The sequence below is a fragment of the Microtus pennsylvanicus genome, chromosome 2 (genome assembly GCF_037038515.1).
Source record: "Microtus pennsylvanicus isolate mMicPen1 chromosome 2, mMicPen1.hap1, whole genome shotgun sequence".
Lineage (NCBI taxonomy): Eukaryota > Metazoa > Chordata > Mammalia > Rodentia > Cricetidae > Microtus > Microtus pennsylvanicus.
In genome coordinates this window covers 63,731,397-63,746,048 of record NC_134580.1, presented here as the reverse complement: position 1 = coordinate 63,746,048, position 14,652 = coordinate 63,731,397, and the positions used below count along the sequence as shown (strand labels likewise).

General features: G+C 44.6%; 1 protein-coding gene across 1 annotated transcript in view; it reads left to right on the top strand.

Annotated features, from left to right (window-relative positions):
• Positions 1-14,652, top strand: part of Spag1 (sperm associated antigen 1) — a 51,583-nt gene that overhangs the window by 8,197 nt on the left and 28,734 nt on the right. The window contains exons 4-10 of the mRNA XM_075961190.1: positions 1,463-1,588; positions 4,172-4,236; positions 5,043-5,152; positions 6,114-6,219; positions 8,409-8,539; positions 10,518-10,624; positions 13,048-13,207. Of these exons, the coding sequence (XP_075817305.1) occupies positions 1,463-1,588; positions 4,172-4,236; positions 5,043-5,152; positions 6,114-6,219; positions 8,409-8,539; positions 10,518-10,624; positions 13,048-13,207 (805 nt within the window). The remainder of the gene's footprint in view (positions 1-1,462; positions 1,589-4,171; positions 4,237-5,042; positions 5,153-6,113; positions 6,220-8,408; positions 8,540-10,517; positions 10,625-13,047; positions 13,208-14,652) is intronic.

Genomic DNA, 14,652 nt, shown 5'->3' with positions numbered 1-14,652 from the left:
TTTCTTTTAGATGCTTGAGATAAAATCCAAACTTTATACACTCTAGGAGCCAGATTGCAGCCATTTTAACCATTTTGCCTTTGTTGTCAACAGTTCAGTAGTGTTGAGTATATTCTGAGTATAGTCACATTCTTGCTCACCCACTCTCCAGAACTTTTTCATTGTGCAAAAAAGAAATTCTTTGCTTATTAAACAAAAGGTCTCTATTTCCCAGGCTCCCAGCCACTATCGATTGCTTTCTATTCCTGGTTTTGGCTACTCCAGATAGTTCATGTTGGTGGGATTTGTTTACTTATTTCGTGTGTGCGCACATGAGGTGTAACCTACGTATGTAGGTTCCATGCACCTGTGTATGTCCTCAGAGGCCAGAGGAGGGCATTGAGTTTTCTGCGCTGCCATGCTCTGCCTTGTTCCTTTGAGGAAAGATCTCTCCCTGAACCTGGAGCTTACATGGTTTTTGTTTTTGCTAGCTCCCATGACTTTTCTGTTTCCACTGCCAGCATAGCTAGGGCTACAGGTGTTCATGAGATCACTCCTGGCTGTTATGTGAGTCTGAACTCATGCCTCTTGGTTGTGTGTCAAATGCTCCTAGCCATAGAACCATCTTTCTCATCCTAGAATTTAAATTGTATATGAGTTTATAATTATCAAATTGATCTTTAAAGTTTAACTTTTTGCCTTGTGATCTTGTTGCATTTATAAATTAGTTCTGAGACTTCTTGTAGATACATTGGATTTCATTTTGTGTTTTAATATATTTGAACTTCTAGTTGTTACTTTTCTAGTTGAGTCCAGTCTGGCTGGTTTTGTTTGTTTGTTCATATTTGCCATATTTTAAAATTACATTTATTTGGTGTGTGTGTGCTTGTGTGCGTGTGTGAGAAATTGAGGTGGCTCCCTTACAGTTTCAGAGGTGTATTATGCTATTATCATCACAGCATGCAGGTACTGGAAGAGTAGCTAAAAGTCCTATAACTTGCAAGCAACAGGAAGTCAACTGAAACTGGTTGTATCCTGAGCATAGGCTACCTCAAAGCCTGCCTCCATGGTGACACACCTAAACAAGATATGCCCACTCTAACAAAGCTACACCTCCTATTAGCGCCATTCCCTATGAGACCATGGGGGCCAGGCCAGTTACATTCAAACTACCACACATCACATGTCCTGAAGTTGAACTCAAGTTGTTGAGGCTCAGCTGCAAGCACCCTCAACAGCTGAGCCATCTAGTGCCAGCCCCCAAATATTCTTAATGAGACTTAACTACACACTGAATTATGAAATAATTATGAAATTAATTAAATAAATTTTGTTATGTGTATTTATAACAATCAAAAATAAAAGGAAGGATATTCCAGAGAGAACGACAGGGGAAGTGAGTCGAGAGAGCTCTTTACATCCTTCCTAATGCATGGTCAGTGACCTCACACTCTACAGTTGCCTTCTGCTCCATCCTTCTCAGAGTTGGGTATCAGAAATCAAGAGAGAGGAAAATGCAAGGCACTTTCATGACCCCGAAGCACATCCAGGAGTGGAAGATCATTTGCCTCCAGTTCGTGGCTCAGACAGCTGCCCTCATAGTGGCAAGGTAGGCCTTTCTGGTATGGGGGGCACTGACAGGGACAAGGGTGGTGGCTGTGACTTATTATATATATATAATCTCCTGTCTACCAGAGTAAACCACTGTGATGTAAGTGTGTAGGTTTCCCTCTTCTGATACACTGTGATGTACGTGAGTGTGTAGGGTTTTCCTCTTCTGATGCACTGTGATGTAAGTGTGTAGGGTTTCCCTCTTCTGATGCACTATGATGTAAGTGTGTAGGGTTTCCCTCTTCTGATACACTGTGATGTAAGTAAGTGTGTAGGTTTTCCCTCTTCTGATGCACTGTGATGTAAGTAAGTGTGTAGGGTTTCCCTCTTCTGGTAACTCCTGATTACTCCTCTTCTCCCCGGTTCTTTTCCTTTCACTCCTCCCTTTCCCTTTTTTTATTTTTGGTGTGGTACTAGAGTTTACTTATGACCTCACACTTAACAAGGCCTGTGCCACTGAGTTATGACTATATACCACTTTTACTTTTTAAGACAGTGTCTCCTTCTAAGCTAGCCTTGGACCTGTGACTCTCCTTTCTATCTTTCCAAATAGCTGGAATTATAGGCCTGTGCCATCAGGCCTGTCTGCTTTCCTATGTAAAGTTAGATCTGATCACTGGGTGGTGGAAATGAAGCTACCTTTTCTGAAAGCTTGCATTTTGAGGTCAACATCTGTTGTAATAAGGGCAGCGGGGCTGCATCCCCAGCACCAGCCGCCTGCACGGCTAGCTTTACCCGAAATAATTACACGGAAACTGTATTCTTTTAAACACCGCTTGGCCCATTATATCTAGCCTTTTCTCGGCTAACTCTCGCACCTGGACTAGCCCATTTCTTATCATCTGTGTAGCCCACGAGCTGGCTTACCAGGCATGATCTTAACCTGCGTCTGCCTGGAGTGGGAGAGTCATGGCGACTCCCTGACTCAGCTTCTTTCTCCCAGCATTCTGTTCTGTTTACTCCTCCCACCTATGTTTTAACCTATGAGGGCCAAGCAGTTTCTTTATTGCTTAACCAATGAAATCAACAGATTGATATATGACACTCCCACATCAAACATCTTTCATCTTTTCCCTTTTGCTACTTTGGCCAATTTTTAAGAGCATGAAAGATATTGCTCAGTGTTTCCAACTTTGGGGGATAATTCTGCCTATGGTAGAGACACAAAGGTTGTGTCACTGTGTAAGTCAGCTGACTGCCTGTGTGAAGGAAGTGGCACACAATGGTTTAAGCATGTAGAGATGGCCCTCTGTCCCTTTGTAGACTTGATCATCTTGCTATTTCTGACAGAATGACTACCCAAGACCTTCCATTTTGTGTTCTTGTTATTCTTATATCTATGTTGTTGTTTATGTGTTTTTTATGCACACAAGTATTGTGTCTTCATGCACACCAGAAGAGGACATAAAATCCCCATTAGAAATTGTTGTGAGCCATCATGCAGGTGCTGGGAACTGAACCTGGGTCCTCAGCAGGAGCAGCCAGTGTTCTTATCTGTTGTTTCAGGTCTAGTACTCCAGTGTTTGTCTCTACAGCTCTTCTTAACAACTAAGTTGTGCCACTTGTATTAGTTTTCTAACAAACTGGTTGGTTTAAGACAAGAGAAATGTGCTTTATAGTTCTAGAAGCTGGAAGTCTATGGCTAGGGCATTGGCAGGGCCATGCTCCTAAAACCTGGAGGGGAGGATTCCTCCTTGGTTTTCCAGCTGATAGTATTGCTGGCCATCCTCGGCTACGACAGCTGCCCCTAGTGTCTACTTTCACCTTCACAGCTCCCTTCTCTGTGTACATTCCAAGGGTAGCATTGTATGACGTGTTCAGGGAGATTAAGTGCTCCCCGGTCTAATGGCTAGTGTGCAGAACCTGCCCACCTTCCCCATCATCAGCAATGGGGTCTAGGACCTAGTTTGGGTCACTTTGCCCCTGAACAGCTAATTGGAGCCTTTCCTTGTAGTTTCTCTAAGGGATGGAAGAGAGGAGGGCCACTATTCACTCTGATGAGGCCTTGGTGGTTATAATCTAGACTGTAGTGGCCATGTCACCTGTCACAAGGAGAAAGCACATAGTCATAAGTCAGGGAGTGCAGTGTTGGGAAGAGAGCAAAGGCTGGAGAGCAGACCCAGGAAGCCTCAGCAGCAGTTTGCTATGACTGCTTTTTTATTTTTATTTTTGGAATTATTCCAAATTGAATGTCTGTCATGACAAACAAAAGAGCTCTGACTAATACGGCAAATCATTATTCTTGCTCCTCTAAATGCCTCGGCTTAAGAAGAAGACTGAACTCAGTGCTGCTTTCATTTTAAGAAAAACATTAATGCTCACATGTGAATTTTCAAATATTATGTATGTCCTTAAAAGTCTGTGAGATTATCCTCAGGATTAACTATAAATTTGAAACCCTGTCTTTTACCTCAGTACTTTATTATATCATGATGCTGGAGTTGTTTTAACCTCAAGGAAACCTATATTTTTGATCCATTCCATTTATGTATCTTACTCTCATGGATCACAGTGCATTTATAATAAATCCTGGTGATCTTAGACTGAAAGTGTCTCACGAAGTATGATTTTATTCTTTCAGGAAGTATATTCTAAAAGTAAGCCAGTCAAGAAGAAAATCCCAAGGGATTATGCAGAGTGGGATAAGTACGTTTCATATTTCTTCATTAGATCCTATAATTTAAAATAGTATAAACCTGATAAATCAAGTGTATCAAATTACATTAGTAAAGCTACCAAACACTTTTTATATGGTGCTTTAGCTGGCCTAGAACTCTCAGAGATCCACCTGCCTCTGCTCCCAGTACTGGGATTATAAGTGGGTGCAACCATGTGAGGAAGAATGCAGATGACTCGAGGAACAAACCTATGAAGAGTGTTTTTCTTCAGAGTATGGACAGGTTGAACATTAGTAACACAAGAATCTAATGTCCAAATGTCCCCATCTGAAACTCTTAGCATGGTCAGGGGATGAGTCCACACAATGAGATGTTTGTTTCATTCATAAAATCATTTAAAGCATTATATGAAACTATGCTTAGGTTGCATGTATACGAAGCAGGCGTGAGTGTTGTGTTTTAACTTGTGGATTCCCCATAGATCTCATTGGGTGGATGCGAATATTTGCCAGCATTAGAAAAAAAAATCTCAGTCAGGCAGTGGTGGTGCACACTTTGAATCCCAGCACCCAGGAAGCAGCGGCAGGTTTGAAGCCAGCTTGATCTACAGAGTGAGTTCCAGGACAGGGTTACATAGTGAACCCCTCTGGAAAAACAAAAAGAAACAAGAACAACAACAAAAGCCCATAAACAAACAGAAAAACAAAACAAAGCCACCAAATCTCAACTCCCATACTGAGTCTGTCCCAAGCATTTCCTCTTTCGATACACTAATGAATTTGTTTCTTACTTGTAGGATGCTATTCATTTCCCCCATTTTTGTTGTTCTTTCAGATTTGACGTGGAAAAAGAATGTTCAAAAATTGATGAAGATTACAAAGAAAAGACAATAGTAAACAACAAGGCTCATTTGTCTAAAATTGAGACAAAAATAGACACAGCAGGTAATAAGAGAGAATGGAAATAATGCGTCATTATCCCACCTGTGAATTATGATAAAAACTTGTCAGCCAGGAAACCTTGTCTTTGACAAGGTTGTTGGTTTCCATGAAAGTTTATAGATTTTTGGTCAGAATTGACCATTTCTAACAAATTTATTTCTCTTTAATTACTCAATTTTGTTTGAGACAGCGTCTCATATAGCCCAGGTGGGCCTTGAACTCCACACATAGCTAATGCTGACCTTGGCCTTCCAATTGTCCTTCCTCCATTATCCAAGTGCTAGTGCACCACAATGGCTGGCCTTAATAATGAAGTTTACGTATAAACCTAATTTTTTAGAATATTCTCTTGTTTTCTGTTTCCTATTTCCAATCCTCTTCCTATAAATTCCCTCTTTTTTTCTTTTTGCATTGAACAAAAGAAGCAAGACAGTTTTTCCTCTGAACTCCATACATAACCTTCAAAGTAAAACAAAACTAGTCAAACGAAAACTAACTCCTCGGTGGGCAGCCATGGTGCATACCTTTGATCCCAGCACTAAGAAGGCAGAGGCAGGCAGACCTTGTGAGTTCGAGGCCAGTCTGGTCTACGGACCGAGTTCTAGGACAGGCTCCAAAGCTACAGAGAAACCCTGTGTTGAAAAACAAAACAAAAACAATCAAACAAAAAGGACAAAAAAAGAAAACTAACTCCTAAAAAAACTGGGGATGATTAGAAAAAAAGCAATAGCTCCACACTTAGGAAATCTTTTAATTGGTTTTGTTTAATCTATGGCTTCCTGCTCCAGTCTAAATAGGTATCTTGGGGTGGGAGAATGTAGTGCAGAGGCAGAGGGCTTGTTGGGCGTGCCTGAGCTGAGCCCCCAGGTTCTAGTCCCAGGACTACCCTTCAACAAAAGCACGCCTGCATTTAGAGAAATGGTCTTCGGTTCTGTTTTTTTGTTTTCATCTGTGTTTATTTCAGGTCTAACTGAGAAGGAAAAGTGTCTTCTTGCCAATCGTGAAAGGGAAAAAGGAAATGAGGCTTTCCACGCTGGAGATTACGAAGAGGCCGTGATGTATTACACCAGGCAAGGGGGTTTTCATCTTACTGGGGCTGGATTGTGCTATCTTAGGGGCTGAAGCAATGGCTCAGATGTTGAGGACTTTGCTCCTCTTCCAGAGGTGCAGTTCCTTGCATCCACATGGCCATTAACCTGCTGTAACTCCAGTTCCAGGGGATCCAACTGGGGTTAAAGGTGCTGGGATTTAAGGTGTGCACCACTGCCTGGCCTCTATGGCTAACTAATGGCTAGCTTCACACTCTGATCTTCAGGCAAGCTTTATTTGTTAGATTACAAACAAAGTATCATTACACCTAGTAGTCTGAACTAGATGTATATCAACACTTCTGAAGGCTAGAAGTCTAAACTCAAGGTGAAGGCAGGGTTGATTTCTTCAGAGGCCTCTGTCCTAGGCTGACAGGGACCTGTCTTATATGCCCTCATTACGTGCCTGTCACTCTGTTTCGTTCTAATCTCTTCTTTTTATAAGGGTATCAGTTTTGTTAGGCTAGAGTCCATTCTAAGGACCTCATAGTAATTATCTCTTTTTTTTTTTTTTTTTTTTTTTTTTTTTTTTTTTTTTTTTTGGTTTTTCGAGACAGGGTTTCTCTGTGGCTTTGGAGCCTGTCCTGGAACTAGCTCTGTAGACCAGGCTGGTCTCGAACTCACAGAGATCCGCCTACCTCTGCCTCCCGAGTGCTGGGATTAAAGGCGTGCGCCACCATCGCCCGGCTAATTATCTCTTTTTTAAGTTTTTTTTTTTTTAATGGTGATGGTAGCAATGGCTAGTACTATTTGTTACCCTGACAGAATCTGGAATCATGTGAGAGCTTGGGTCCCTCACCCTGCCTGTGGGGGATTATTATCTTGATTGTGTTGAGTTGGGACAACCCATTGTGTTGGTGCCATTCCCTGCCAAGGATCCTGAACTGTATCCATGGTGATAGGATGCTTAGCAGCAGCACACTTTCACCTCTGTGACAGAGATTTCTGTCCCGCCAGGTCCTGCTGTTATTCGGTCCCAAAGAAACACACAGAGGTCTACATTAACCATAAACTGGTTGGCCTAGTAGCTCAGGCTTCTTATTAATTAATTCTTGTCTGTGTTAGCCACGTGGCTTGGTACCTTTCATCAGCGAGGCATTCTTGTCTGCGTCCTCTATGTCTGGGTGACAACTGCAGACTGAGCTTTCCGCTTCCCAGAATTCTTCTGTTCTCATTGCCCTGCCTCTACTTCCTGCCTGGCTACTGGCCAATCAGTGCTTTATTAAAAAGAATACAAGTGGCAGGACAAAAGACCACTGTCCCCCAGCACACCTCTTTCTCTGCTACCTGCTTGTGCTATGATGGTTTCCCCACCACAGTGGGCTGCGTTTGCACTGTGAGCCAAAGTAAGCCTGGCTGCAGTGTTGTTTTTTTATCACAGTGACTGGAAAGGGGGCCATGACAGTGGTGCTGGGAATTGCACCGTGGTCTGTACTCTGGGCTAGAGCCTTGGCCTAACTACTTCTCTAAACTACATCCAAATAGGCTCATGTCCCGAAACACTGTGGGCTTAAAGGACTTAAGATTTGGGCTTAAGCAAATAAACTTTTGTTTTGTTTTGTTTTTGTTTTTTGGGACAGGGTTTCACTGTAGCTTTGGAGCCTATCCTGGAACTCGCTCTTGTAGACTAGGCTGGCCTCGAACTCACAGAGATCCGCCTGCCTCTGCCTCCCAAGTGCTGGGATTAAAGGTATGCGCCACCACCACCCAGCTCAACAAATAAACTTTGAAGGGAACATAGTTCAGCCCTTACACAATACATATTTGTTTTGCTAACATTTTGCACTCGTTGCTTTTACACGGCTGTGTAAATACCCAAGAAGGACAGCTCGGAGGAGGGAAACTTTGTTTTGGCTCATGAGGGTTGAACAGTTGGTGTTAGCTTGGCTCTGAAGTAAAGTTGGTGGTGGGAACAAGCTATTCACTTCACGGTGGGCTTGCCGGTATGATGTGGGATGGGGATGACTGCATCCGTGCATCAGGGGCAAAGACAGAGAAGCCCAAGGGCACAGTCCCAGGAGTCTCCCTTCTTCAGCCAGGCCTAGCCTCCCGATGTTTCCAGAACCAATCACCACCCGGGCCACCAGCCTGGGAGGACATTTCACGTTCAACACAACTTTAGCCGAGTTTGTTTTTGGCCTCCCCATCACCAACCTGCAGTTCTCTCGTAGGAGTTTATCAGCCCTTCCCACCGTGTCTGCCTACAACAATCGAGCGCAAGCAGAAATCAGATTGCAGCGGTGGAGCAGTGCTCTCCACAACTGTGAGAAGGCCTTGGAGCTCGAGCCCGGAAACATCAAAGGTAACTAGACAGTGACTCTGCTCCCGTGGTTCGGGCAGTCTCGGGGTTCTGTATGTGAGCCACCACCTTAGGCACGTCACTTTTAATCAATCTGATTTGGAATCAAGTCCTTTATTCTTTGACTGTGGTAGCCAATCAAGAGATGGTAAGACTGTCACATTATAGGAGGTTTCATGGGGGGTCAGAGGAGATCTGCACTAACCTCACAACTCCCCAATAACTCAAATACTCTAAAATTAAACATTACAAACATAAGTCTCTCATGACTGCTGCTTCGTGGGAGTTTAGAGACCTGAATAACAATGGCCATACAGAATAATGAAGTTTGATTAAAGATTTTACAAAATGGTTTATCCTTTAGGTTTTCATGGCTCATTCTAAGGCTAAAACTGAGTTATATAACAAGAGAACTTCGCGTAATTTCTGCTTGTTTGCTGTGATAACATATTAAAATACATCTGATACGCCATTTCTCGCATTTCAGAATTGTTAAGCCTATTTTTTTCTCAAGACACCATCTGACTACACAAAATAACCTCATATAATGGACCAAAGGACTAGACAGGTACATTGTTAGTGTTAAATGATTATTAAATTATAAATTGAAACCTACAAAAGAAATCTGGCACAAATTACCAAAGTGCTCAGTTTCTGGCCCCTGCGATGTGCTCACCGGGGCTCCACCGTGGTTCCACATGCGACGTTCACTTTGGGATAATTTTAGCAGAGTTTATTTTCTGAGTCCGCCTGGCCCTGCTTTACGGCCCAGAATGCTGGGATGTAGGTCTCTGCCACAGCCACCACACCCAGGTCTAATCATTACATCAACAGCAGCTGTATAGACTGGAACAGTCTGGAAGGTGGAGGCAGGGAGACCAGAGTTTAAAGATACTTGGCTGTCCAGGGAGTTCAAGACCCTATGCTATGAGACCCTGTCTCAGAAAATTAAACCAAATTAAGCCCAACAAAGACAACCCTCCCCACTGCCACCAAAGCAAAAATAACCGGCCCCTTCGAGAATGCTGAAGTGCTTTAACCTATCCTTTGCCGATCAGTGTTTACCAAAGTTCCGTGAGGGGTCTTCTAAATTCCCAGGAAATGATCTACAGGCAGCGACGGCTAAAGAAGCCAGGTGTTACTGTTCTGTGAAAGCTTCCCGTGCTGCAGGCACGGTGCGGGGCTGGGAAAGGGCGAGAGCAGAGAAGCGGGCGGATCCCGTGCTGCCAGAGGACCAGTTATTCAGAGGGGACTGAAGCTGCATAGGGAGTCCGCTTTCTCCAGACGCATTTGGGTTACTTTTCTTTTCTTTGTTAGAACACTGTGACCAAGGCAACTTAAGAAAGAGAGTTTTCGGGGGTTTATGATTCCAGAGGGAAAAGAGTCGTAGCGGCAGGGAGGCGTGGCAGATGGGGCAAGCCACTGAAAGCTCACATTTTTAACAGCAGGTGCTAGTTGGCTTTCCCTCTCAGAGCAGGCTCCCTGTGTCAGACTTAACCCTGCTGCACCTCCTAACCTCCACAAACAGCCTCACCAACTGGAGCCACGCCTTCAAATACCGGTGCCCATGGGGACGTTTCTCGGTCAAACTAGCACACTGTTCACACTTTAGTAGACTGCCCACACACACTCAACTCTGAGTGGACGCAGTAGCTTCTTCCGTTTGCTTGCTTTAAGAAAAGAGCTCACGAAATTGGAAGTGAAAGTTGGGAGGGAGTGGGGAAAGAATTGGAGGGAGGGGCTGGATGGACTTGACCACAGCATAATTTGCATGAATGAAAGTCTCAAAGATCGAAGGAGCAGACTGATGCCCAGTGAAGCCCCTTCTGTGTGCAACAGGGCACGTTCTGTGTGCCCCACAACACAGACTCGGACCTGGGGTTCGAGCTCTGTGCAAACTGACCCCGTGTCCTGTACAAACCACGATGAAGCCATGGGCTATGCGTTACACTGTCGCGCCTTCACGCTGGTGCCATTTCAGCTCTCCTGAGACGTGCTACTACCTACAAACATCAGAACAAGCTCCAGGAGGCCAGGGAGGACCTACAAACGGTGCTGTGTGTGGAACCTCATAATGATGTGGCCAAGGTAAGCCTAGAAAATGTTTTAAAAACCTAACTCTGTATTTTCCGTTTCTGATTTTATTTATTTGGGGGTTTTAAGACAGGGTTTCACTTTGTAACTCTGGCTGGTCCGGGACTCCCTAGAGAGACCAGCCTGACAGTGAACTCACAGAGGTCCTCCCGCCTCTGCCTCCCAGGTGCTGCGATTAAGGGTGTGCGCCACCACCACACCCAGCTGTTTCCGAGCATGTGTTAAAAATTATATTAGTCCTGCTGAGTGAGTCACACTGAGTCCGCGACTTCACAAAGTTGGGAGCTGGGAAGGGCTGACGTCTAGTTGGAATGGAAGAGAACAAACTGTTGAGGAACGCGCGTGTGGGGATGGCGACAGCTCAGTGGAAGAGTGCTTGCCTAGCCGGTCACTGTCACCACCACCACGAGACAGCAATTGAAGGAGGAAGAAAGGGGTTACGCAGACCTATGGAGTCACTGCTGAGCAGCAGATACCTTTCTTCTTTCTCTAAAATCTCAGTTTATCACACAGTGCTCACAGCAGTTACTGCATAGGGCTATGAGTGAACACCATGGCCACAGAATGCTGTTAGCCTAGTGTTGGCAGCACCCGGCCCCACCTGGGTGAACCAGCTCGGTGCTGCAGTCTCCAACTAAGGCCTCAAGAGTAACTGTCAAGCCCCGGAAAGATACGAGATTTCACTCTGTAAATTAGATGACTTTAGGGGCACACACAAGTATCTGTTTTAGTTACTGCTCTCTTGCTGTGAAGACATACCATGACCAAGGCAACTCCTATAAAAGAAAGTATTTAACTGTGGGCTTCCTTACAGTTCCAGAGGGTTGGTCCATGACCATCATGGTAGGGAGCATAACAGTCAGGCAGGCATAGCGCTGGAGCAACAGCTAAGAGGTCATGTCTTTGTCTTTTGTTTGTTTTTTTGAAGACAGGGTTTCTCTTTGTAGGCCAGGCTGGCCTGGAACTCAGAGATCTGCCTGTCTCTGCCTTCTGAGTCCTGGAACTAAAGGTGTGCAGAGAGAGAGAGAGAGAGAGAGAGAGAGCTTCCAACTTCTCCACAACCAGTAGATAGACAGGAAGACAGTATCCTCAAAGCCCACCCCCAGTGACACACCTCTTCCAGTAAGGCTACACCTCCCAATCCTTCCCAAACAGATCCACCAACGAGGACGAGGGACCAAGTATTCAAATAGGAGCCTATGGAGGGCATTCTCATTCAAACCACCACCACATCTTAGGTCAGACAGGAGGGTCTTTTACTCACAGTTCCCCTTGACCTCACGTCCTGATTAGACAGAAGAACCCACACGAGTGCTGCATGCTCAGTGGGTTTGCGTGATGACTGCGGAATCCAAGTTTAGGATAACTCCAGCTGCAGGGGATTGGCACCCTCTTCTGACCTCTGCAGACGCCAGCAAGCATGTGGCATACGCTCACACAAGCACTAAATAAAATAATTTTTAAATGTTCAGTGGAGAGGGACAATACAAATATTTTCTTTTTAGTGGCTCAAACTATCTCAGACCTTTGAACCCTGCCCTTCATAGCACATGTGAGCACTTCAGCTACATAAACTGCTCCCACGTCTCTCTCTCTCTCTCTGTCTCTCTCTCTCTCTCTCTCTGTCTCTCTCTCTCTCTCTGTCTCTCTCTCTCTCTGTCTCTCTGTGTGTGTGTGTGCACGCGCGCGCACAGAAACATCTGGGAGCTTACCAAGATGTCAGTATTGCTAAGTGAATGGGAGGAGCCCCGTAATTCGGTTTCTGTCTTTTTAATGTATTTTATGTGTATTGGGTGTTTTGCGTCCTGACTCTGCACCACATCCTTATTTTAGTGCCTGAGAAGCCAGAAGAGGGCATCAGAGCTCTGAAAACTGGAGTTACAGAGGGTTGTGAGCCGCCATGTGGGTGCTGGGAGTTGAACCCAGGTCGTCTGCAAGAGCAGCCAGTGCTCTTAACCGCTGAGCTGTGTCTTAAGCCCTGTTTTGCTTCTGTTTTATTTTGTTATTTGCTGTTCATTTATTTGTTTGCTTATTTTATAGTGGACATAGCCATTTTTAATCAGATAAAACAATGAAATCATTGTAAAAAGGAAACTAGCCTGAGGTTTAAAGTCTTCTGTTTATTCATTTTAAAGCAGCTTCATATTCTTACCAGGAAGAATGACCATGACAGAAACAGCTAAGCTGGGCTCACAGGGCTCACAGAGACAGAACTGACAACCCAAGAGCCTGCACGGTTCTTATCGGAGCCCTGACAACCCAAGAGCCTGCACGGTTCTTATCTGAGCCCTCTGCACATACGCTGTGGTTGTGTAGCTTGGTCCTCTTGGGACTCCTAACAGTGGGAGCAGGGACTGTCTCTGAAAAACAAAAGAATGATTGTGTTCTTTATTAAAAGAAAACCAATTACGTTGCAGAAAACCTTGTCAGAGGTTGAAAGTGAACTGAAGAAAGCAGAGCCTGCCTCTGAGCCCCAAACCAAAGGGAAGAGGATGGTTATTGAGGAAATCGAGAACTCAGGAGATGAAGATGAAAAGGGAAGTGGAGATAAAGGTGAAGTTAGTGGTCTGGATACAGGTGAGGCATCTTCTTTCTGGTTCTGCCAACTGCTGTTTCCACCACGAGGTTGCCTGGGAGTCTCTGCTGCTACAAAAATTGTTAGTTTCCCAAACTTTGCTCTAGCTTTTCTTAAAGTCTACAGTCAAGTTTAGCCCTGTTTTTCTTTCTAAACTTATTTTTACCTGTATGTATTTTGTACTCTGGGTCAGGGACACGGGCAGCACATGTGTGGGGGACAGAGGATGGTTGTACCCGAGCCTGGGGTTGGATTCAGGGCGTCAGACCTGTGACCGAGCACCTTTAGCAGCTAGGCCATCTTGCTGGCCAGTCATCCTTTTTTTGGTGGTTGTTTTTGAGGCAGGGTTTGTCTGTGGAGCCGTGGTTGTCATGGAACTCTTTCTGTAGACCAGGAACTCAGGAACTCAGAGACCTTCCTGTCTCTCTGCCTTCCAGGTGTGCACCATCACCACCCCAGCTTCTTTTTCTTTTTTACTTGTTTTTGTTGGTGTTACTTTGAGATGGTATTATTCCATAGCCCAGGCTGGCCTGGCACTCATGGTGATCCTCCTGTTTTAGCCTCCTGAGTGCCGGGATTACAGACCTTAGCCACTCTATCTGTCATCCCTCACATTTCTCAGTATCGATGACCTCGAATTCCCGATTCTTGTCCCCACTTCCCACTTTGGGGACTGCAGGTCAAGTGCCCTGTGCCTGAGACTTTTCTGCACTGAATGATAGCTTTTCTTTTTTAACTTTATTTCTGAAGGAATTGTTAAAGGTGGACAGGTGGAGAGGTGGACAGGTGGACAGTTCTTAGGTTTGCCAGTGGGAAAAACAGAGCGGAGTAATTTTTTTTTAAATCTTCAATGGGACTTCTCTTGCCATTGTGTGTATGTGTGTGTGGGTGTGTGTTATGGGTTATGTATGTGTGTGTATGTGTATGTTGAAGGAGGCTGCTTATTGGTTCCCAGTTGCTCGGCAGCTCAGACCCAAAATAAGCACACAGAAACAGTATTAATTAAATCACTGCTTGGCCCGTTAGCTCTAGCTTCTTATTGGCTAACTCTTACATCTTAATTTAACCCATCTTCATTCATCTGTGTATCACCATGTAGCTGTGGCTTACTGGGTAAATTTCCATCGGGTGTCTGTCTCTGGCAGGGCTCCTTCTTTCTCCCAGCATTCAGTTTAGTTCTCCCCACCTAGCTCTACTCTGTCTTATCACAGGCCCAAGACAGTTCCTTTATTAACCAATGGTATTCACAGCATACAGAGGAGAATCCCACATCAAATGTGCCAGGCAAGTGCTATACCACTGACTTTATGCTACTGTGATTCGAATTTTGAACTAGGATGGCTGTGGTTTTTATTTAACAGATCTCTGCTCCATGAGAACCTGTCATTTGGTCCCTGCCCAGAATTATGTGTAAATTAGTGGATGTAAAAAGTAAGATTCAGGAAAA